Genomic DNA, 25,391 nt, shown 5'->3' with positions numbered 1-25,391 from the left:
CCAGTTTTCAGAGCATGGGTGGCTCAGCTCTTTCTAAAGAGTCAGGCCACTTTAAGGTATCTCACTTTGAGCACTCAGTCACCATTCACTTATGAAAACCTCAGCCTCCAATACTTTATGAACTAGTGGTAGGATTAAGATATTGCACTACCAAAGTCTAATCATTTAATTGAAAAGTTTTTTTTAATTTAGATTTAGACTACTTGTTTAGACACCTATTTAAACTTCTGCCTACAAACACTTAATTTTTAAAAATGAGATTAGACTGTCAGAGCACCAATCCCACTTCTGAAACTCCCAGGAAAAGCAGACTACACATTGCTGATACTTCAACGGTTTAAAAAAGTCTGATAAGCTTTCAGGCCTTCTTTTTATAGTTTATAAAAAGGCACGTCCATCTTTCATTTGCAGGTCTGTAACAGCAAAAATGTTTTAGTCAATACATTTTACTATGACTTCAGGGAAGCAAGAAAATAACTGGATCCTTTGTTGAAAGAATTTGTAAGGGGCTGTGGCAGATGGAATTGTGAAAGAAACTTTTTCAAACTGCTAGTCTGAGATGGTCACCATCCATCTGCAAACTGTGTGGACCACTTATTTCAAAAATAGATGTGTAATACCTAGCTCTTACATAATGCTTTTCATCCATAGAGCTCAAAGTACTTTAAAAAAAGAGCATATCCCTATTTTACAGATGGGGAAACTGAGGCGCCAAGGTAACGTGACTTGCTGGAGGTCACACAACAGGCCAGATGCAGAGCTAGGAAAAGACTCCCATGTCCCATCCCAGTGCTCTAGTCAGTCGGCCAAACTAATCCTACCACCAGAAGACTTGGCTTGCTCCACGTTTTCATAGTTAATTTGTTTTTACAGCGTAATATGTAATCCTCTTAGCTTTGCCCTGCCTCCTTTTATCTTTCTGCAGATCACAAACATGTGCTATTTCTTAAAGTCTGCACATCTTGCTACTATCTGAGCAAGACTTGTGCATTTCAACAGGATTGCACATGCACAGTTTTGAGGCAGGCTTTGGAAAAAAATGCAGGAAAGCATATGGTCCACCATCAGGTTTTAATTTTAAAACACCCACATTTGAGCTCCATCTCCTTTTTGAAGATTCAGTGGCCTCACAAGAAAGCTGTTACTTTCTCTGTGCTTAAACTGTCCATATATTAAACATGTAGACATTTGTACTTGAGATCAGCAGCTTGCACAAAGACTTACTTTGGGCAAAGGGAGGAAGGACATATGCCTTTTTAAATTAGTTTCTAGAAAGGGTATCAGAGTAAGTCACTATAACCCAGTAACATTGTAAAATTTCAAGAATTTAGAATTAGAACTACCCATTGTTACCAAAGAAGACAGCTATTCTAAAGTGGTGTTCAGCATTTAGTATATAAAGGGAGTGACTAGGACATTAATAAAACTGAGGCAATCTTTATTCTGTGGTTAACAAATCACTCAAATTCCATTCCATTCCTGTAGTATTCCATGTGCTTGGGTACACACACAGTTACATAATGCTGTTGAATAAGTACTCAAGCATGCATCATAGTATTCCTGTCTCCAGGGAAGAGAGGTGATGAAGGATATAAGCCTATCACTCCATGTATAAGTATCCCTTTTATAAATTAACTAGAGGAGTTGGCATAAACACCCAAAGACTTTTGCTTACCTACCCTCCCAGCTGCAGGAAGCAGCTGTACTATGACAAGAGTATGAATCAAGAGGCTGGAATGAAGACCACATTTATGTGAGGATATGCAATGTATCTGATTGTAGGAAAGGTCTGAACACTGCTTTGTTACAATTTACAAAAGAAGTCTCCAACTAGATTTTGTACTTTTGACGTGTTTATTTTATTTGGACTGACAAATTCAGTGAACAAAGTTTCTTCAGCCTCAGATTTTCCTCCCAGATTTTTACCATAACTTTAAAATATTTGTTAGAAAGAAATGCAGCAGCTTGCATGAACTATCTTCCCAGCAGTTACTTCCTGTCCCACTCTTCTCTTTCAAGTCGTTCACGGATTACCTCTTTCAGGTATGGTTCGAGATACTTTTTATCCTGAAACAGAACAGATTTTTTTAAAAAAAAAACACACATACAAGAAATGTCACACTAAGTGCAACTCTAACTCTGGAAGTGCAACTGAAAATGGCATACAGGGGTTCTGTGTTTCTCAAATTCGTATCAAACCGTGCCTACTTAAGGGGCCAAGGATGAATTTTCTAGCTCCAATTTCTGCAAATTCAGCCTGTCATCTGATAGTCAAGCTGTGTTCTACCTTTTCACGCCTCATCACCATGAGCAGGCCAAATCATGCTTTCATGTGCAACCCCATCTCCAAGTTACGCCCTCCTGCAGGTCTTCCATGGCAAAAGCACAGGAGTTTTCCCAACTCATTGTTCAATACCAAAGTGCTCTAGTGAATAACCAAGCTTTGATCATCCTACATTTTAGAGACCTTCTTATTCACATGGTTTTAGCTATTTTCTGGGTGGAACTTGAGTTCCACATGATCAACAATTCGAAGGCCAATTAAAATGGTTGAACTAAGCTCTTGCTATTTTATCTGTAGAATAAAATTTCTTTGTATTTTAAGCATTTAATGCCCTTCAGTTTCTTCCAATCCACTCCTTGAGCTGCAGAAGTAGTGTCCAAGAAATAGTTTCACACCTACATGCAACTATTGTGAATCTGTCCAGCTATGTTTAGTCACTTGAGTAATCCATTATCTGTAGGATCCTATGGATTTAAAAATGTATTAATCTTGCCCACAAGCAATTCTAGTCTTCCTTTCTCCTATACCCCAAGTTATTTTCCCTTTGGATAGCTACTGACCACAGTTGCACTGACTGGAGAAGTCTTGCACACCACCTTTCCAATACTGATAGTTTGAATTCCTTTTGTTCCTGAAAGGAGCTTCCAAACACTTAAAAGCAGGTCATGAAAGACCTGCCCATCTAAGATAAAATCCAGAATCTTCAACACTTAATGTTAGATTCCAAAGCTAGAAGGGACCGTTGTGATCAATATCCTGCTGCAGACATTTGGGGAGCATTTTTTTGGTTTACCTTTTAAAGTCACACCAGCTTTAGGATAACAACTAACTCTGGCTTCCTGGCCAACGTCTTGTTTTGGAATGAATTATCCGAACTAGGCCATGCAACACAATGTTGTACAATGAACAACTCCTTTTTGTATTTTGCAAATATGCCAGGTGATTTGGCTTCAACAATCAAGGTTTTTATTCTTTTAGCCAACATATATCTCATCCAGTACAGTTTAGGAGATAGTACCATATTTCATGAGATGGTTATTCTTTTATACATAAAATAATAACCATGCAAAATATAACACCTTGCAACCCAAATTCATACAAGATGTTTTATAGAACATTTTCATTTGCAGTTGCAGAGCTATTTAAGTGCTAAGAATTATTAGACAAGACACTGTTCTCCACTAAAGAGGAGTGTAGACTTCTGTTAAAACACAGCAATAATACAGAACTATTACTCCTGGAGGCATTCTGTGCCCAAAAAATAAAAATTCTGTGCACAATTTTAAAATTCTGCAAATTTTATTTATCAAAGTAACACTATATAAATCACACCATTTCAATTATTTTGGTAATTTATTTCAAAGTATGTCAGCAAATATGTCTAACAATACAGATGCACACAGAAATTCCCCCAGGAGTAGAGAATTAAAGAAACCCCTATGACAACCCAGTTCCTGTTTCTCTGCCCCCTTCCCTCTCAGGCCAACCACAACCCCTGCCCCCAGAGCCCAGCTATGGTGCCTCCCCCAGCCCAGATACTCCCCTTCCCCCCGAGCCCAGGGATCCAGAGGGAGAAACAGCCTGATGCTTGGTCCCAGGCTTGCATGGAGTTTCCTGTGCACTGCTGTCTCTTCCCTCAGGGTATGCTGGAAATTGCAGCTGCCAGGAACCCTCCAGCTTCCTCCCCCAGGTAAAAAGAAAAGGAGGACTTGTGGCACCTTAGAGACTAACGAATTTGAGCATAAGCTTTCGTGAGCTACAGCTCACTCATCGGCTGCAACTCACGAAAGCTTATGCCCAAATAAATTCGTTACTCTCTAAGGTGCCACAAGTCCTCCTTTTCTTTTTGCGAATACAGACTAACACTGCTGCTACTCTGAAACCTCCCACAGATAGTGTCTCTATGTTCAAGCTAGGCTCTGCCGGGTCCAGCGGCCCCTAGTGGTGACCTACAGCACTGCAGCCCATTTCTGTGCAGGAAAGGAAATTCTGTGCGCATGTTAATTTCTGCACAATTCTGCTTTGCTCAGTGGTGCAGAATTCCCCCAGGAATAAATACATATCCAGTTGAAACTGGAAGGGCAATTTTGGTAGGCAGAATACAGACTTAAGTTGAAATTTAAACAAATGCAAGCAGCAAGTCACTACTAAATCACTGTCATTCAAATACTGACCCATATTAGCAAGTGAATTAAACAGGATTACAGCACAAGGTGCTATAAATGCAGCTGGCATAGTGGTATAATCATAGACTATATTGTTAAATGAAGAACTTGGCAATGTGACCGTTCAATTACCAATACCAAGCACAAGCTATAGATTCAAAGATCACATGCATAATTTTAACCTCAACCTATGTATACATTTTGTTTGCGCATTTAGACTGCAAGCAGATTTGTGCAAGGACTTTTCTTCTACAGCAAACAATCGCGTTTCAAATCATTTGCCCTTGTTGGAAGACAAAATATTAAATTCAGAGCTCTGCAGGCTTTCCTTAACTTTTGTTAAGGGTTTGGGGATCTTTGGAAAATTCCAAAATGCAGTTATATTTGTTGTGCTAAGTACATACATCTGAAAATTCTTTTATAACAGGTTTCCTGAAATACCTGTCATTGCCTTCAAATTCATTGCGCAATTATGACTCTTGAAAAATTAAGCCCACAACTGCATTTCCCTCCATGCTCCAGCTGACAGAATCCTACAGAGGTGGAATGTTAACTCCGTGCCAAGCTGGGATATTTTGTTCCACCTCAACTGAATTCAATGGCCAGTCATCATGCCTAATGGGGTGCTATTGAAGGATATGACCCTACACTGTAAATTTAGTCTCACCTATGCCATCTGATGTGGCTAGGGATGCATGAAAATTTGGTGTGCAAAACAGTGAAACTTGGCTAAGCTAGCGTTTTCAGCAAGGTAAATTCTGCATTTAAAAAATGGGTAGAGCAACTACATTGAAAAGTGATTAAAGCAATCTTTTTTAAAAACCTGAAAACTGGGGGGAGGAGGGGGAGCAGGTTGCAACTTTACAGTATAAGATTCCTGCGACTTTGAGAAGCTATAACATCTACACTGTAACAGGCCTTTGAAACTCAGTAACAAGAAAGCCCTCCATCTAGAGAAGTGCCTTTTCCCATGAAATTCCATTCAAGTTTAGCTAACTTAACACACTTATTTACATTTCCCAGAAAATTTGGGCAGAATGCCAATAGTAAACATGACCATTCGGAAGGCCAACCACCACGTGGATATATAAGAGCTGTCAGAGCAGATGTAGCACCAGGGGAAAGAGTAGAGCCACCCTATATTCACTCTGGCCACCACTATAACTCCAGAAGCAGCATATGGTCTGCAGCAGCTCATCTCAAGTAGTTGCTGAACCGACTAGAGGGGATGCTATTTTAGATTTGGTCTTGGTGAGTAATGAGGACCTCATAGAGGAAATGGTTGTAGGGGATAATCTTGGCTCAAGTGATCATGAGCTAATTCAGTTCAAACTGAATGGAAGGATTAACAAAAATAAATCTGCAACTAAGGTTTTTGATTTCAAAAGGGCTGACTTTCAAAAATTAAGGAAATTAGTTAGGGAAGTGGATTGGACTGAAGAATTTATGGGTTTAAAGGTAGAGGAGGCCTGGGATTATTTTAAATTAAAGCTGCAGAAGCTATCGGAAGCCTGCATCCCAAGAAAGGGGAAAAAATTCATAGGCAGGAGTTGTAGACCAAGCTGGATGAGCAAGCATCTTAGAGAGGTAATTAAGAAAAAGCAGAAAGCATATAGGGAGTGGAAGAAGGGAGGGATCAGTAAGGCAAGCTACCTTATTGAGGTCAGAATATGTAGGGATAAAGTGAGACAGGCTAAAAGTCAAGTAGAGTTGGACCTTGCAAAGGGAATTAAAACCAATAGTAAAAGGTTCTATAGTCATATAAATAGGAAGAAAACAAAGAAAGAAGAAGTGGGACCGCTAAAAACTGAGGATGGAGTGGAGGTCAAGGATAATCTAGGCATGGCCCAATATCTAAACAAATACTTTGCCTCAGTCTTTAATAAGACTAAAGAGGATCTTAGGGATAATGGTAGCATGATAAATGGGAATGAGGATATGGAGGTAGACATCACCATATCTGAGGTAGAAGCGAAACTCAAACAGCTTAATGGGACTAAATCGGGGGGCCCAGATAATCTTCATCCAAGAATATTAAAAGAATTGGCACAAGAAATTGCAAGCCCATTAGCAAGAATTTTTAATGAATCTGTAAACTCAGGGGTTGTACCGTATGATTGGAGGATTGCTAACATAGTTCCTATTTTTAAGAAAGGGAAAAAAAGTGATCCAAGTAATTATAGGCCTGTTAGTTTGACATCTGTAGTATGCAAGGTCTTGGAAAAAATTTTGAAGGAGAAGGTAGTTAAGGACATTGAAGTCAATGGTAAATGGGACAAAATACAACATGGTTTTACAAAAGGTAGATCGTGCCAAACCAACCTGATCTCCTTCTTTGAGAAAGTAACAGATTTTTTAGATAAAGGAAACGCAGTGGATCTAATTTACTTAGATTTTAGTAAGGCGTTTGATACGGTGCCACATGGGGAATTATTAGTTAAATTGGATAAGATGGGCATCAATAGGAATATTGAAAGGTGGATAGGGAATTGGTTAAAGGGGAGACTACAACGGGTCCTACTGAAAGGTGAACTGTCAAGTTGGAGGGAGGTTACCAGTGGAGTTCCTCAGGGATCGGTTTTGGGACCAATCTTATTTAATCTTTTTATTACTGACCTGGGCACAAAAAGTGGGAGTGTGCTAATAAAGTTTGCAGATGATACAAAGCTGGGAGGTATTGCTAATTTAGAGAAGGACAGGGATACCCTACAGGAGGATCTGGATGACCTTGTAAACTGGAGTAATAGGAATAGGATGAAATTTAATAGTGAGAAGTGTAAGGTCATGCATTTAGGGATTAATAACAAGAATTTTAGTTATAAGCTAGGGACGCATCAACTAGAAGTAACGGAGGAGGAAAAGGACCTTGGAGTATTGGTTGATCATAGGATGACTATGAGCTGCCAATGTGATATGGCTGTGAAAAAAGCTAATGTCGTCTTGGGATGCATCAGGAGAGGTATTTCCAGTAGGGATAAGGAGGTTTTAGTACCGTTATATAAGGCACTGGTGAGACCTCACCTGGAGTACTGTGTGCAGTTCTGGTCTCCCATGTTTAAGAAGGATGAATTCAAACTGGAACAGGTACAGAGAAGGGCTACTAGGATGATCCGAGGAATGGAAAACTTGTCTTATGAAAGGAGACTCAGGGAGCTTGGCTTGTTTAGCCTAACTAAAAGAAGGCTGAGGGGAGATATGATTGCTCTCTATAAATATATCAGAGGGATAAATACCAGAGAGGGAGAGGAATTATTTAAACTCAGTACCAATGTGGACACAAGAACAAATGGATATAAACTGGCCACTAGGAAATTTAGATTAGAAATTAGACAAAGGTTTCTAACCATCAGAGGAGTGAAGTTTTGGAATAGCCTTCCGAGGGAAGTAGTGGGGGCAAAGATCTATCTTGCTTTAAGATTAAACTCGATAAGTTTATGGAGGAGATGGTATGATGGGATAACATGGTTTTGGTAATTAAATATTCATGGTAAATAGGCCCAATGGCCTGTGATGGGTTTTAGATGGGGTAAGATCCAAGTTACCTGGGAAAGAATTTTCTGTAGTATCTGGCTGATGAATCTTGCCCATATGCTCAGGGTTTAGCTGATCGCCATATTTGGGGTCGGGAAGGAATTTTCCTCCAGGGCAGATTGGAAGAGGCCCTGGAGGTTTTTCGCCTTCCTCTGTAGCATGGGGCACGGGTCACTTGCTGGAGGATTCTCTGCTCCTTGAGGTCTTTAAACTACAATTTGAGGACTTCAATAGCACAGATATAGGTGTGAGGTTTTTTTTGTAGGAGTGGTGGGTGAAATTCTGTGGCCTGCGTTGTGCAGGAGGTCAGACTAGATGATCATAATGGTCCCTTCTGACCTAAATATCTATGAATCTATGAATCCCTCACCCATGGGGCACCAAACTGGTGTGTGTGCGCGCGCGTGTAGGAAATCCCATCTCTTGGGGGGGAAAGAGAGGTAGACAGCCTGGCCAGGTTCCCCCAGATCTACCATATGGTGCCAGCAGCCCATTCCTCACCACCCTTTGGAATGAATCATCCTTAAAACAGGATTTGAAGACTACAGTAACTGTCAGAGGCGACAGGTTTCAGAGTAACAGCCGTGTTAACAGCTCACTGCTGTAGCTCACGAAAGCTCATGCTCAAATAAATTGGTTAATCTCTAAGGTGCCACAGGTACTCCTTTTCTTTTTGTCAGAGGTGAGCAATCTATTACAGGTGGGTGAGGTTCTGTGGCTTGAAATGTGCAGGAGGTCACACTAGATCAGGGGTGGGCAAACTTTTTGGCCCGAGGGCCACATCTGGGAATAGAAATTGTATGGCGGGCCATGAATGCTCAGAAAATTGGGGTTAGGGAGCGGGCTGCAGGGTGGGGCCAGAAATGAGGAGTTCAGGGTGCGGGAGGGGGCTCCATCTGGGGGTGCGGGCTCTGGGGTGGGGCTAGAGATGAAGAGTTTGGGGGTGCAGGAGGGTGCTCCAGGCTGAGATGAGGGGTTTGGAGGGGGATCAGGGCTGGGGCAGAGGCGTGGGGAGAGGCTCAGGGGTGCAGGCTCCAGATGCACTTACCTCAAGCTGTTTCCAGAAGCAGCAGCATATCCCTTCTCCGTCTCTTACACGGAGGCGTGGCCAGGCAGCTCTGCTGCATGATGCCCCATCTGCAGGCACCACCCCTGCAGCTCCCATTGGAGTGCTAGAGGGGGCTATGCCACGGCTTCTGGGAGCCGGGTGGAGCAGCCCCCAACCCTGCTCCCCACCTGGGAGCGCCGAAGAGGGACAAGCCCCAGACCCCGCTCCCCAGTGGGAGCTTGAAGGCCGGTGGCCCATAGTTTGCCCACCCTTGGACTAGATCATCATGATGGTCTCTTATGACCTTAAAGTCTATGAGAACAGCCTTCTCCTGCTGTTTGCTAATGTAGTTGGTCCAATAGGTCAAGCATGCAGCAGTGCTGAAAGCTCAGGATTCAAACCCCAATGAAACTAACATCCATCACCATTGTGTAACCAGAATTTGGGTTTAACCTTTCCTTTTCTAAAAGGCTAAAAAATTATACCAAAAATACATTAAAGAACAATCACACAAATTCATTCAGTGCATGAGGAAGGAGTCCTGTGGAAAAAACAGTATGTGATCTAATGATTGACTATCAGAATGCATACACACACAAGAGAGCAGAATTATGGTTGCACAGCAAATGTAAATATGACATTTCCAAACTTTCAAGTGCTTGACTTTGCAACTCAGACGATTGTGTGCATCAATACAGATGCACACAACGATACAGACTCAGTGGTGATGCTGCACCTGATCCTAACACAGCACAAGGCCTTGGCCTGCCCTGTGCATTAAGTGTGGGGCAAGCAGGCAGGATCCAAGTGTGGAGAGGGTCAGTGTGGGTGGATCCAAGTGTAGAGTGAGAGGATTTGGTGTGGGACAATCTGGGTGTAGGCATTTCAGTGGGGGTGGGGGGCGGAAGGGAGAAGATTATGTGTGTGGGGGGGGGGGGAGATCTGGAAGCACAGAGGCTTGTTGGAGGGATTCCAAGGGCAATAGGACTCTGCAGGGGCTTCCAGGTGAAAAAGTGGCTGGGGCTCAGCGGAGAGGTCTGGGTGTGGGGAAGTCAGTGGGAGTGGGGTGGGGGTCTGGGTACAGCTAATGGGGGGAGTCAGTGGATTGGGAGTCTGGATGTGGGGGCTCAGGGTGGTGCGGGGGGGGCCTTGAGTGCAGGGAGCTCATCGGGGTGGTCTTGGTGCATAGATTGGTGTTTGGGTGCAGGGGTTGGGGTCTGGGTATGGAGGGCAAAGGGGGTTCTGGATGTACAGGATAAGGCTTGGTGGGGGACATCTGGGAGGTCCAGATGCCTGGGGTTGGGGGGGAATGGGGGAGCAGCTCCCCATATGGTACCCCTCCCCCAGCAGCTGAGGAGCAATGGGGGCAAGAAGCAGGGGAGGATGCTGAGCTTCCTGCAGCTGGGGGGAGGTTTCTGGGGGTGGGTCTGACACAGCCCCAGACACGTATTGCAAGGGAAGAGGAAGTCCCATCCTCTCCTGCTTCCAGCCCAGCTGGGACTAGCAGCTGATCCCAGCTCAGGGTAGGAGTCACTGGCTGGGGTGTCCCCAGCCCTGTAGTGATTTACCTCTCTGCTAGCTGTTCCGAGTGCCTGAAACATACCTGTGCAGCTAGGGAGTGGTGTGTGACTGCTCTTGCACCTTCTCTTTGGCTTCCTTGTCAGAAAGTCATTTTTCTGCAGGGAAGCAAAGAAATCTGCAGGGAACATGAATTCTGAGCACACGCAGTGGTGCAGAATTCCCCCAGGAGTAACTTAGTATAGCCTTCCCGTTACATGAATGAGTGGCAACTGCATATAGGAAAGTGTCACAGCATTGCTGGACTTTAAGTGTGACACATTTAAGGCACTTAAAAAGGAAAGAAAGTTCCATGGTAATCAGGTATTTTAGTCATATCTAGGTATAAAGTTATTTACTTTACAACTGGAATCTCTCACATTACATTGGAGTTCTCCTTTAAACAATTTCCCCCCTCCCAATGTCCCCAGCCCATTTTAAGAATAAAATCTTTGGGTCAGAATAGTTTTCTGCAAAATTAAAGGAGCTTATCAAAAGATCAAGATATACTAGTGTTACTGGGAGACTTTTACAATACACAACATTCAGTTTTGTTTGGAAGATGGCATTTTTAACTGCACAGCAGTAAAAATTTCATATTTATAATTGCAGTAAGAATACTCAAGCTTCTAAGTAGTGTGCTGTAAATGGAACTTCCATTTATAAAAGATACAAAATAATACACTGGCCAAAGTAAAATACTATTAAATGCATCCTGTAAGATACAAGAGCAAATTCTAAGTATCTCAGAAAAACACTTATATACTTGCTCATCTTTACTCATGTGAGTTGGCTATAGATTTCACTGGGACTGTGCACGTGTGAAATTAAGCACATGGAAGTCTTTTCAGGATCAAGGCTTAGTAGGCTGTCTCCTGTCCAATAAGGATTCATTGTTTTCATTTAACAGGACATAGCCAAACTTGTATAGAAGAAACAAACATTTAAAAATGAAAACAGATAAATTGCCTATATTAAAAAAGTGAATTTACAAATACCTCTTCATATTTCACCCACTGTTCTTCAGGAAGAATTTGTTGTCTCATACTCAAATCAAGGGCTCTCTTGATGCGAAATAGTCGTTCATTATAAAGATTTTCTGGAAGCCTCTTCAGTGCTACTTTTACATCATCATCTTCATATATGGTATCATCTCGCATTAATCCTGTAACAGTAGCATTCTTCAATATTTTTCAAGCTACTACAAACATTTTCACGATTGCAATAGAAGGGTGTGGCTAACTAATTTAAAACCTATCTTGCGTATCAATTTCAAAACTAATGTATTTGTATTCAACTTTAAAAATCTGGAAAGTTTCTTTACACAGGCAATGGATGCACACAAATGTTTGCTGTTTTCAACTCTTAAAAAAATTAAGACACCTACCAAGTTGGTTGAATCCAGCTGCGTTGTAATACCATTTGCGAAAGCCTTCTAACAGTCGACCACTTGCTGAAACTGAAAGTGATCTCTGTTAGTTCAGAAGACAGACAAAAAACTTAACATTGGTAGATAACTAGCAGCGGATTAACATGCAAATATTTTAATATCTACTTTGCTATACATATATGTTAATTATGCCATTTAATCTAGGCTACACCAAAGCCAGTTTTGTTTTCATCTGCTCTTCACTGTTTTTAAAATGATACTGTGCACATAAGATTATAGTACTCCTACAATACTCATTTTGGTATCTGCCTTATTAAACAGGGTCTGGAAGTTATATTGGACCAAGTCCTGGACCAGTACCAAAAAAACCCTCAGACTAATACCAGGAACTAATGACAATTTTAAGGTCCATCACCTCACAACACACCAGGAATAAAAATACACTCTATACCATTAAAAAGCAAAGATGCATTGTTTTCCAATATTACTTGTTTATATTTGTGTATTTCCCCTAGCCCTTGTGCTATGAGGTATTTTACCCTGAAGTCATGTCACTTTGGTTGCTATCTTTTTCCTCCCCCCACACTTAAGTACAGTATTATTTTAGTGTCTGCTTCCACAAGCAGAACTAGTTAAAATATCTCTAAAGACTTAAACACCAGCTTACAACTTACAACATTTGTCTAGCTATTACTGAGACACAAGCTGGTAAACATTATAGCATAACTCAAAAAACAGACAATTAGACATTTTAGAGCACTGATATTATCAAGAAATTTTAGTTGAGTTTTTACAAACCACTCCAAGATCACAAACTAAGATTTCTATGTTAAAGAGAACCTAGACCAGTTTAAGTGATGTTTAGTAGAGAACAAAAGAAATTTTCAGTGTTTAATAAAATTGGGCAACCATTGCTCCCCTTGAACCCAGAAGTATATCAAACTGCAGAATGGATATTGACAGCCTCAGTTTTCACTGGGAAAGAACAACAGCGAAAGTAAATATTAACTTAAATTTTGTTTAAATAGAGTTTGGGGAAGGGGAGGATTTTTGCACAAAGTTAACATTGCACAATACATGAAGAAAATGATTAAGTGAGGCACAGGTGGAAAAATACTTGTACTGATCCAACAGCAAGATCTTTTTAGAACTCTATTTCTATTCTATTGGTTATAGCTTTTTATACCACCCTAATCACGAAGCACTTTCCAGTAGTGCATTAAGCATTTATTAACATCTGTCACGTTTGTTCTCATCCTCTTCCGAGAGGCGTGTACAGTGCAGCCTTATTTTGGTATGCTTGTTTTCCTTTTTGTTCCTGAGCCAGTAATCAACACTAAGATGGATCACAATAAGTGATATTATAGAATAGTTTTACATATTATACTTGTATCTCATTTTCATACATTACTCCGTCTCTCTGGTCTTGCTCAGTGGAAAGATTTTAGTGCTTAAAAGGGACACTATCAATTTGAAATTTAGTCCGTTACACAAAAGGAATTAAAAAGAGTTTCAGGTACTACTACATCACCCCTGACACTCCCCACAAATTTTTGTGATTTTACAATCACACTTGCTATATTTAGGATTCTTCTAGGAATAACGTGCATGGCAATAGAGAGGCTTCCAAGGAAGCTAAGTTTGTGTGGGATAGGCAAAGAAGGAGAGAGAGAATGCTGATGAGTGCCTTAAAAATACATGAAACATACTGCAGAGTATGAATGAGCAGTTTTAAAGAAACCATGAACAACAGAAAGAAAAGGAGTACTTGTGGCACCTTAGACTAACCAATTTATTTGAGCATAAGCTTTCGTGAGCTACAGCTCACTTCATGATGAGCTCACAAAAGCTTATGCTCAAATAAATTGGTTAGTCTCTAAGGTGCCACAAGTACTCCTTTTCGTTTTGCGAATACAGGCTAACACGGCTGTTACTCTGAAACCCATGAATAACAGAAAGGTAGCAGGTTTACTATGGCAATTAACCAGATGATTTCCCCAGCAGAGGAAGACAGAGCGATAAGGTGATTCTCTCTCCCCCCACCCCATCACACCTCTCCCAAGTTTAACTTCCAGGTACTCTACAAGGAAGAGCCCACGACAGAACAAAAACCAATGTGTCACCAACTCCACTGCTAACTGTTTCTCTGCCTGTAACTGTGAGCCCTGGCCGACAGGCATCCGGACCCTGGAGGCTCCTACCCAGGTCCTGGTCTTGACTTGCTAAGAATGCAGCATGCATATCCCCGCTAACAAAAGCCAGGCAGGGGAAACTATCCAGTGTGAGAGGTGTCTGTTGGTGGACTCACACAAAGTGAAAGACACACCCAGAAGGAGGTGGTTTGTCTGTGTAGCATCTGGGAGCACAAGGACATCATCAACAGGATGCTCATGAAAACATCAAGAATGGAGCATGCTAGCTGACTGGAGAACATTACAGCCCTACCAGAGGGGGGGAAGGGGAACTGGCTGCTGGCCACCTCATGCAGTAGACAGTGCTCCACTTCCAACTTGGGTCCCCTGTCCATCAAAGTCAAGAACCAGTATGCTGTACTGGCAACATGACAAGAGGAGCAGACACCAATGGCAGAGGGAAAGGAACCACCTGTCCCCAAGGCTGGAACGCTCACAGCCACCACACCCAAAAGGAGGAGACAAAAGGTGGCGGTGATTGGTAACTTATTTCAGAGGGGGACGGAGGCATCCATCTACTGACCTGATTCAACATCCCAGAAGGAGCACTGCCTGTCTGAATCCCACATCTTAGACGTTATGGAAAGGTTGCCAAGGTTTATCCGGTTTCAGAGTAACAGCCGTGTTCGTCTGTATTTGCAAAAAGAAAAAGAGTACTTGTGGCACCTTAGAGACTAACCAATTTATTTGAGCATGAGTTTTCGTGAGCTACAGCTCACTTCATTGGATGCATACTGTGGAAAATACAGAAGATGTTTGTTTTTATACACACAAATCATGAAAAAATGGGTGCTTATCACTACAAAAGGTTCTCTCTCCCCCCACCCCACTCTCCTGCTGGTAATAGCTTATGTAAAGTGATCACTCTCCTTACAATGTGTATGATAATCAAGGTGGGCCATTTCCAGCACAAATCCAGGGTTTAACAAGAATGTCTGGGGGGGGGGGTCCTCTTGTTTTCCTAACTGCTCCGCCCCCCCACCCCCCCTTCCTCAGACGTTCTTGTTAAACCCTGGATTTGTGCTGGAAATGGCCCACCTTGATTATCATACACACTGTAAGGAGAGTGATCACTTTACATAAGCTATTACCAGCAGGAGAGTGGGGTGGGGGGAGAGAGAACCTTTTGTAGTGATAAGCACCCATTTTTTCATGATTTGTGTGTATAAAAACAAACATCTTCTGTATTTTCCACAGTATGCATCCAATGAAGTGAGCTGTAGCTCACGAAAACTCATGCTCAAATAAATTGGTTAGTCTCTAAGGTGCCACAAGTACTCCTTTTCTTTTTGCAAAGTTTATCCATCCTTCTGACCACTACCCCATGCTTCTCATTCACTAAGATCAGCACCGACTACTGGGCTCTGGGAGCAAAGGTGAAGGAGTCAGAGTTGCAGGCTGAGGGTAAAGGGCCCACTCAGGGACATGTGTATGTTGGAGATGAATGCATAGCTGTGTAGTGTTGACAGGAGGGCTTTGGCTTCCTCAACCATGGGATACTGTTCAGGAAAGGAGGACTGCTAGGAAGAGATAGGGTTCACCCAACCAAGAAGGGGAAGGGCATTTTTGTGCCCAGACTTGCCAACCTAACGAGGAGGGGTTTAAACTAGGTTCAAAGGGGACCCATGACAGAAGCCCACAGGTGGGTACAAAAATTAATCCTACCAGAAGTGGAAACAGACAAATTTCTAAGAATGAGTACAAAAGAACACCACAACAAAATGACAAAGGCTAAGGCACAAAGTGAGTTACACCTAGCAAGGGACATAAAAGGCAACAAGAGGCGGCTGCTAATATATTTACAGAACAAGAGAGACAGGAAAGAGTGGGTCCACTACTTTGCAGGGAAGGAGGCTAATAACAGATGACATCCAGAAGGCTGAGGTGTTGAATGCCTATTTTGCTTCAATCCTCACTAGAAAATCATGACCAGATGCTTAACACAATTAGTACTGACAAGGAGGAAGGAACATAGACCAGATTATTCTTTAACCTGTTCTGTTTTTTTATTTAAATAAGTTAGATATAGTCAAGTCAGCAGCACCTGACAAAATTCACCCAAAAGTACTTCAGGAAGTAGCTGAAGCAATCTAAGAAGATTCAAGAACCCTGGAGAACAGATGAGGTTCCAGAGGACTGGAGAATGGCAAACACAGTATCTATCTTTAAAAGAAGAACAAAGAGGACCCAAGGAAGTATAGACTAGTCATCTTAAATTTGATACAGTGCCTGAAAAGTTAAACAATCAATTTGTAAGCATCTTCAAGATAATAAGGTTATTAGTAATAGTCATGATCAAATCATGCCAAACTAATTTTCTCCTTTGATAGGATTACTGGCCTGGATGATGAGGGAGAAGCGGTGGTTGTGATACACGTTGATTTTAGTAAGGCTTTTCTGACATATTGCCACACGATTTTTCATAAGCAAACTAGGGAAATGTTATTTGATACTACTACTATAAGACGGGTGCACAACTGGTTCAAAGACTGTACTCAGAATGGTTCATTGTCAAACTGGGAGAACATACCTAGTGGTCTTTTTCAGGGGTCACTCCAGGGTCTGACACTATTCAACATTTTCATTAATGTCTCGGATAACAGAGTGGACAGCATGCTTATAAAGTACGTAGATGACAGCAAGCTTGGAGGAATTGATAGCTCTCTAGATGACAGGATTAGAATTCAAAGTGACTTTGACAAATAGGAGAATTGGTCTGAAATCAAACAAATGAAATTCCAGACAAGTGCAAAATTCTACACTCAGTGGGGCGGGGGGAACGGGAGGGAAGAGGAATCAAATACACAACTACAAAATGGGGAATATCTGGCTTGTCAGTAGTACTGCTGTAAAGGACCAGGGATTATAATGGATCACAAACTGAATACAAGTCAACAATGTGATTCACCTGCAAAAAAGGTTAACATTCTGGGGTGTATTAACAGGAGTGTCATATGTAAGACAAGGGAGGCAATTGTCCTGATCTACTTGACACTAGTGAGGCCTCAGCAGGAGTACTGCATGGGCACCATGCATCAAAGTAGATGTGTACAAATTAGACACAGTCCAGAAGACAGCACCTAAAATGATAAAAGATACAGAAAATTTGATCTATAAGGAAAAGTTTAAATGGCTGAGCATGGTTAGTCTTGATAGAAAGACAACAGGAGGCGGAATAAAGGGACCTGATAACAGTCTTCAAATATGTTAAAGTCTGTTAAGACGAGACAGCAATCAATTGTTCTTCATGTCCACTGAAGGTAGGAGATGTAGTAATGGGCTTAATCTGCAGCAAGGGAGATTTAGGTTACATATTAGGAAAAATCTTTCCAACTATAAGGATAATTAAATTCTGGAATAGACTTCCAAAACAAATTGTGAAACTACTATCACTGGAAGTTTTAAGAACAGGTTAGAGTTGACAAATACCTCTCTAGGATGGCTTAGGACTCTAGGTATACTTGGTCCAGCCTCAGTACAGGGGATGAACTAGATGAGCTCTCCAGGTCCCTTCCAGCCCTAAATTTCTGACTGTATATGAAAACACAATAGGAAACAGAAACTTCTATGAGGAGAGGAGAAACTAGGCACATTAGGTCAGCCCCCTGACAACAAGTGAGAACGTTAAGCCACCTCACAAATACCTTTGAAAAAGCAAACTTACCCAGACTTCACAAAGAAGCAGAACACTGTAAAACTGAATTTACTTCGAGTCCCAATTCCCCAATCTAACTCCCCTCCCCCGCACACCGAATTCCCAGGTGGGACCCCTTGTCCCCAACCAACCCATCCTTCTGGCTCCCCCCATCCCCACAGAGCTGTCTGCTGGGGCTAATGAGGCAGGGCTGCCTCCAGGGCTGCGGATGTGGCCGGGCGCAGAGAGAAAGGGTCAGGGGCCTCTCCCCCCACCCTCGGGCACAACGTCCCAACAGCGGCCGGGGAGACAGAAATCACCCGCTCCGCGCACGGAGCCCGGCACTGCCGTGTCCCCAGGCTCATCCGCGGCCAGAAGCCGGGAAGAACACGCGACTCGCGGAGGCCACCGCCGACTCCTCACCTGGTGCCCTCACCGCCATCTTGACCTCCGAGAGGCGTGCAGGCTTCTGGGTAAATTACCGAGCCCCAGCGTCACGTGAGGAGCGGGCGCACTCACGTGACCCGCGCGGGGCTCTTTGCGTTTGCGCAATGCGCATGCGCTCCGGGAGGCCCGTAACGTAACCTGTGTCAGCGGAGCGGCGGGGCGGCGCCGGGTCCTGTGGAAGAGCGCAGAGCGGGCGGGGGGGTTCCCCAGGGTACTGCGACCCCACTGGCTCCCCCACGCGATGGCGCTGCTAGCGTGAGCGCGTGCCGCTGGCTGTCCCGGCGGCTCGGCAGTGCCCCGTGCTGCCTGGAAGGCTCCGCCCTGGGCAAAGCGGAGGCGCTCGAGGAGGCCGCGCTGGGGAGGGTGACCCGGCCCGGGGCGCCTCGGCCATCCGCGCGCAGGAGCCGCTTCCTTGGCTCGTTCCTTGGGCCCGCCCCCGCAAGGAGGGCAGGCTACAACCACGCGCGCCCGGGGTCTCTGGTGGGTCCTTTGCCAGGGCAGGGCGCTGTAAATGTACATATTCTCCTCCGGCTGCCGGATATTGCAGCAGCACTTAGACGACCAGCCGCGGTCAGGACTAGGCACCACACCAGCCTAGCGAGAGCCGGCCCCTGCCCCAAAGAGCTGACGCTCTAGGCCAAACCGACTGAATTTGATCGACTGCCAGAAACCCACAGAGTGAAGCACGGTGCAGTACGGACAAACCTTGGTAGGTTTGTGTCTTGCCTCTCTCATGCCAGCTGACCTTTTACTGGGCTTAAAATCTGCGCCCCCCCCCCCCCATGTTGTGAGTATTATTGATGGGTTAAAGTCTCCCCAAAAATAGAGAGTGATGAAATATTTAATCGAGTCAGGTGATAGCAGCATGCTGGCTACACAAGAGTAGGGCTCCTGTATTTTGGACTAATTTGAACATTTTACTTGCTTAGCAAATACATGACAGTTCAAACAACTGAAACACTGTAGGAAGCCAGTCTGATAGCCCAAGAAGTATAGCCCCTGGCATTCAGTGGCAGATGTTCTAGGTTCTTAATCCTGTGATAGATTTATCCCTTATGCAAGAACTGGTGAAATTCTAGGGCTGGTGTTGTGCGGTTTGTCAAGATTATCATAATGGTCTCTTCTGCCCTTAAAAAGATATGAAAAAAATAATGTATCTTTCTAAATTATACAAGAGACTACTCCAAGTATAGATAATTCCACCACTGGTTCTTCTTATACCAGCCCCCAACATGATACCTATTGACACATAAAAGTATTAGGATACCACTACTATGAATTATTAGCTTTTTTTTTTTTAATTACAACTTTATTTTGAAACATTGCACATATCAGAGTTATTGAGAATTTCTTCTGAAGTGGAAGAAGTCACAAGCATTACTAATGGCTGACCAATTTACTTAAGCAGTTTAATTCACTGTCTAGGAATAGGAAGAACTTGAGAAAGCCACTATGGAACAAGTTTTAAAAGAAAAGCACGCTAAATTAAAACATTTTCCTAGCTCTATGGAGACTCCCTACTTCAGTACTGATCCTAAAGCCTGGTCTACAGCAGAAAATTAGCTCAATTTAATAACATGGCTTAGGGGCATAGTTAAGCAGAACTAAAGCCGTGTCTACGCTACAAAGTTAAATCAGCTTCATGTAAATTAGCTGTTACCACTCAAGAAAGAGATCTTGGAGTCATTGTGGATAGTTCTCTAAAAACATCCACTCAATGTGAAGTGGCAGACAAAAAAAGCAAACTATGTTGGGAATTATAAAGAAAGGAATAGATAAGACAGAAAATATCATATTGCCTTTATATAAATTCATGGTATGCCCACATCTTGAATATTGCCTGCAGACGTGGTCACCCCATCTCAAAAAAATTATATTGGAATTGGAAAAGGTTCAGAAAAGGGCAACAAAAATTATTAGGGGTATTGAACGGCTGCTATACAAGGGGAGATTAATAATATTGGGATTTTTCAGCTTGGAAAAGAGATGACTAAGGAGATATGATAGAGGTCTATAAAAGCATGACTGGTGTGGAGAAAGTAAATAAGGAAGTCTTATTTACTCCTTCCTATAACACAAGAACTAGGGGCCACCAAATGAAATTAATGGGCAGCAGGTTTAAAACAAAAGGAAGTATTTTTTCACACAACACACAGTCAGCCTGTGGAACTCCTTGCCAAAGGATGTTGTGAAGGCCAAGACTATAACAGGGTTCAAAAAAGAACTAGATAAATTAATGGAGGATAGGTCCATCAATGGCTATTAGCCAGGATGGGCAGGGATGGTGTCCCTAGCCTCTGTTTGCCAGAAGCTGGGAATGGGCAACAGGGGATGGATCACTTGATGATTACCTGTTCTGTTCATTCCCTCTGGGGCACCTGGCATTGGCCACTGTTGGAAGACAGGATACTGGGCTAGATGGACCTTTGGTCTGACCTGGTATGGCCGTTCTTATGTTCTTAATACTGGAGTGGTGTAGGAAAGTGTCCTACCGTGGTGAACAAAATAAGGCAGCCCTTCCCAGAAACCTGCAAAGGATTGTAGAGTACCTCCATGAAAGCTTCCTAGAGATATCCATGGCGAATTCCCGGGCCATCCCCATGCACATAAACAGTCTTTTTTTGGAGAGCACCCTCTGCATAGCTGGAGTAGCCACCAATACCCACTACACCTACTTTTTTGTTCAGATTAAACATAAAAAATACCATGTAACCCTTACAGTTTGATTGGAAATGTGTACTCACCAGAGGTGCCTTCCCTGGCCTCATGCTGTGCTGCCAACTGGTCCTGTGAAGGGGTGGGGTCCAGGGTTAAAAACAGTTTTTGGCTGTCAGGGAGAATGAATCTTCCACTTGCCTGCCTCACGTTCTCCTCCTCTTTCTCAACAATGTCCTCCTTGTTGTTGCTCAGGTTCACCTGGGGCTTCTGGGAGGTATCCACGGAGCATGTGGGGTAGTTGTGAGGTCACTGTCAAGAATCGCATGCAGCTCCTCATAAAAGTGGCTTATTTGTGGGGCAGAACCAGAACGACTGTTTGCTTCGCTTGTCTTTTGGTATGCTTCCCGAAGTGCCTTTATTTTCATGGGGCAGTGCTGTGTGTCCCTGGTGTAGCCCTTCTCCTCCACGCAATCTTGGCGTAGATGTCAGCGTTTCTTCTGCTGGATTGGAGCTCTGCCAGCACAGACTCTTCTCCACACAGCAATAAGATCCACCACCTCTGTACTCTGTGCTGGAGCGCATTTGTGGCCTTGAATCTCCATGATCATCTGTGTTGGCAAGTTCTCCACACTGATCAAACAGGAAAAGAAAATTCAAAAGCTCCTGGGGCTTTAACAGGGGAGCGGCTGTTTCCTGTGTACCTGGCTGACATACTGTGGAGTTGAAAGTGCTCTTCACAGTGGTCACAGCAGAGACCTGGAGGCCAGTTCATTTGAATTACACAGTGCAGTGTCTACACTATCCTCATGTCGACCCATGGATGTCGAATCAAGCGCTACGCCTCTCGTGGAGGTGAAGTACAGAAGGCAACTTTACAGGCCACTTAGGTCAGCGGAAGGGACCCGGTAGTGTAGACACAGATATTATTAGATTGACTTAATGCGGCTTATGTCGACCTAAGTTGGTAGTGTAGACCAGGCCTAAGTCCCCAAGTAGACAGCAGTAGGGCAATGGAAGAATTCTGTCAACCTAGCTACTGCCTCTTGGAGAGGTGGCTTACCTACAACAGGTAGGAGAATCCCTCCTGTTGGCATATGTAGTGTCTACACTGAAGAGCTGCAGTGGCACAACTGTGCCCTTGTAGCACTTTAAGTGTCAAGAAGCCCTAGGGAATACATACTAGCTTTACCAGCCTAGCAAAAGATTTATTCTTTCCCCTCTTGACCAAAGACACAGACCCCACATTGTTTCCAGAGCCTGAAGAGGCCCACCCAGCTCAGGACTCCAGCTCCCTGCCCTAATTCTCCCTCCCCATCTCCCATAAGTAATCAGAATTGGGGTCTTTCCTTTCCCAACATCATCTCAGGCACTGCAGACAGGGTTCCAGGGCTGAGGGCCTTCCTCCTCACATTGGCATCCATGGAAGGTATAGAAAAGTAGACTTAAGGCAACCTCAGTAACTATAACCATCCTTTTATTAAACCCACCCTCTTATGCATGCTCCATTTAAAAGGATAGGTACTTGCTAGACCCCAGGATCAGTCTATTCTGCAATTCCACAGCAGAATCCACTCCATCCTGCAGAATTGTGCTCCAGAATCCATTTTGTTGGTTTTATTTTAAATCAATGGCAATTGCTCTCATGACTGTAATTGTGACACTGAGCCAGAAAGGGTTAAACAACTTGCAGGCAAAATTACCCAAATTCTACCTCTAAAGACATATTAGGAAAGAAATAAATGATAACTAGGGCTATTCCTTATAAATAGCTAGCAAAGCCATGTTAGATAGACTGGAGCTTTGAAATGTAGACTTGTATTGTTAAGGAATTGGAAGAAGATAGTGATTGTAATAGTCGATGATTACCTATATCTTGTTAGAGATTAAAAGTGTCACTAGATGGTTTCAGTCTGTCACTATGTTCTATTGACTCAAAGATCAAAGGGAAATATTAACATTTAAATGAATGGTGAATGTGGTAATATCAGTCTATTTCTCTTTGAAATATGAATAAACTACCTGTAAATGACAGGTTTCAGAGTAGCAGCCATGTTAGTCTGTGTTCGCAAAAAGAAAAAGGAGGACTTGTGGCACCTTAGAGACTAACAAATTTGTTTGAGCATAAGCTTTCGTGAGATACAGCTCACTTCATCGGATGCATTCAGTGGAAAAAGTAGATTCCAAGGCTGGATCGTTTTAAGGGAATTGTGTTCTTGGCTTCTGGGTAACCAGTAAGGTGTTGTAGAAGCTGTTTTGTTGCTGGATTGGTTGATCTAATTATTAGAAATACTATAGTGCTGGAAAGAGCCACTAGCAGCTCCCGAGCCTCAGTCTGAGTATCACTGCTTTAAAGGGAGACAACTATTAGGGAACAGAGGCTCCAAATTTTAGCTTTTTAAAAACAAAAATATCAGTGGAAATATTTTCATTGTATTATAATACATTTGAATTAAAATATCTAGTTTTTAAACTTCTTAAAATATTTATAAGACAAACACTACACCCCTGTGCTAGCATGAAGAATCAGACTGACTGTAAACAAAATCAGAAAGTACCTACTCTGGTTTAATTTACTTTATGCATTTTATTCAGCTTGGCAAGTAGCATGGACCATGAAGGTGTGTGTTCCTTATAATTCTGTATTAATTAATGCAGTCAGTTTAGATCACTTCCATCTGAATATATTTATCTATTATTACATTTTCCAACATTACTATAACTGAAAGTTGTGGGGAACATAGTTGTTTTTCAGTTAACTCTGTATATACAACAGCACTTTCTCTCTTTCAGACAGCAAAAGGGAAGAGACAAAATGGATTGTAAAACTACACAGATTGACAAGTGAAGTATAAAAGTATACAAGTATTTCTATCTATTTTGTAAGTGGACTAAATTATAACTTGCTATCCTTTAATGATTATGGTACTTTGATATCTTTAAAGAACAGATTTGCTTAGCTATCTAGCTACTGTTAGAGTAACCTCAGTGTCCACCTTAAGAAAGATGTATGCTTACTGGAAGGTGTTAAGAAGTCCCTTTGGTGTGAGAGCCACCATGTAAGAGCATGTATAGGTGGTGCAATAGAACTGAATCAACCACTAACCCTAGTAGTAAAGAATAATAATCTTGCTGCTCCAGCATTATCTGTCTCATTCAGAAAATGCAACTGTGTCCATCCAAGCAAACTAAACAGAGGATCAGTTTTTCATCTTACAATATATTGAAACAAATTGTAGGTGAAAAAGTAGCAAAAAAATCAATTTTAACATGCTTTATAAGTTTATGTTCCTGGTTGGCTGCATTGCCAATCATGAATGAAAATTAGGATTTCATTTCAAGAGGTTACGTCAATAATTATACATACATTTGCTTAACCCTTTTCCATTAAGAAATACATATTTTAAAATATATTTTAAAATTATAATTTAAAATATATATGCCTTTATCCTTACACAATGCACTAATTTCATAAGCAATACTTTTTAAACCAGTAAATAAGCAGTTAAGAGACAGAAGAGAGAGCAGTTTTTGTAAAATACATTTATTTCATAACATTCTCTCTCTTTTTACATGTGTTACTAATTAAAGTGTTTTTAAGAATTTTTCAAAGTCCTTTACTGAGGCCTTGGCAACCTCTGTACAAAACACCTCATCGGGCATGGATACTAGCTTGTCCAGAGAGATGTAGCTGGGCTGTGCTGGGTCATACTGTGCTCTTCCCAAAAATGTAAGAAACATATGTCTTTCTTTGACTCGTAATAGCTTTGAATTGAAAACCTAGGAAACAAAAGAAAAGGCTGAGTTTTATAAGCTTCAGGTTCTATAAGTACATCTAAAACTAAAAGTTTTGCCACTAAAGTAAAAGTTCTGAATAAAAATGAAAATTTTGCACCTCCCCCCCTCCATTTTTCTGAACCATTCCTCATTAAGCATATGAACCAGATCCTATACTACACTTTTTTTTTTTTTCCCTTCAATAACACTGTTGGAATTAAACAAAGACTCAATAAGTGATGATAAATCTCTAGAAAGTAACTTCACACGGTGGATTCCATTTATTAGCAACTGCTTGGTTCCCAGCAAAAAGTTGTCATTATCTGGAAGTTGCCAATAAGCAGAAGGTAAGTTTGCAGAGCTGCAGCCAGGGAAGAAAGCATTGGGACGTGTCTTGCCTGTCTGCAGCTGGTGCATGCAGGATGCAGCCCAAAGAGCGCTTGGAGAGGTACCATGCCTCCCCATGGACCCCCAGTGCCTTCACTCCCCATGGAAAACCCCGGCATTTGGACTGCAGCCTTCCCTGCCCTACCCACAACCTCCCTTCCCCATCCGCAGTGCCAGGACTCCTGCAGGGGCTTCCCCAGTGGGCAGGGATGCGAGCACCCCAGACGGCTAACTATGCGAGCAACCCAGACTGCTAACTCCTGTGAAGGCAGTGAGGCTGCCGCCAGGGAAGAAAGCTCTCTGATGTGCTAAGCCTGGGACTCC

General features: G+C 42.6%; 3 protein-coding genes across 10 annotated transcripts in view; 1 reads left to right on the top strand and 2 right to left on the bottom strand.

The window, feature by feature from the left end:
- Nucleotides 1-1,835: 1,835 nt before the first annotated feature.
- UQCRB (ubiquinol-cytochrome c reductase binding protein) lies at nt 1,836-18,368 on the bottom strand. Of its 2 annotated transcripts, XM_077809972.1 has the most exons (5): nt 18,225-18,272; nt 17,597-17,698; nt 11,973-12,044; nt 11,584-11,750; nt 1,836-2,067 (listed from the first exon to the last, which is right to left on the bottom strand). In XM_077809972.1, the coding sequence occupies exons 4-5, from the start codon at nt 11,743-11,745 to the stop codon at nt 1,990-1,992; spliced, it is 240 nt and encodes a 79-aa protein (XP_077666098.1). In that variant the 5' UTR covers nt 11,746-11,750; nt 11,973-12,044; nt 17,597-17,698; nt 18,225-18,272; the 3' UTR covers nt 1,836-1,989. The 2 variants fall into 2 exon arrangements, with proteins under 2 accessions (XP_077666098.1, XP_077666097.1); XM_077809971.1 differs by lacking the exon at nt 17,597-17,698 and having other exon boundaries at nt 18,225-18,368.
- Nucleotides 18,369-18,423: 55 nt separating this feature from the next.
- LOC144260967 (uncharacterized) overlaps nt 18,424-25,391 on the top strand; it is a 30,035-nt gene continuing 23,067 nt past the window's right edge. The window contains exons 1-2 of one of the 4 annotated variants that reach the window (XM_077809966.1): nt 18,424-18,957; nt 23,697-23,785. The gene's annotated coding sequence lies outside the window, so the exon portion shown is untranslated. Of the gene's footprint in view, nt 18,958-23,481; nt 23,786-25,391 lie in introns of those variants that run through there. The other 3 variants (XM_077809968.1, XM_077809967.1, XM_077809970.1) reach the window with 3 other exon arrangements.
- The window catches only part of MTERF3 (mitochondrial transcription termination factor 3), a 38,095-nt gene continuing 37,135 nt past the window's right edge, over nt 24,432-25,391 (bottom strand). For all 4 annotated transcript variants that reach the window (XM_077809962.1, XM_077809960.1, XM_077809961.1 and 1 more), the window contains one exon: nt 24,432-24,683. In XM_077809962.1, the coding sequence (XP_077666088.1) occupies nt 24,489-24,683 (195 nt within the window). In that variant the 3' untranslated portion in view covers nt 24,432-24,488. The remainder of the gene's footprint in view (nt 24,684-25,391) is intronic.

This window comes from Eretmochelys imbricata, chromosome 2 (assembly GCF_965152235.1).
Source record: "Eretmochelys imbricata isolate rEreImb1 chromosome 2, rEreImb1.hap1, whole genome shotgun sequence".
Classification (NCBI taxonomy): Eukaryota; Metazoa; Chordata; order Testudines; family Cheloniidae; genus Eretmochelys; species Eretmochelys imbricata.
Note: the sequence above shows the minus strand (reverse complement) of the source record. Positions and strands in the feature narration are given on the sequence as shown.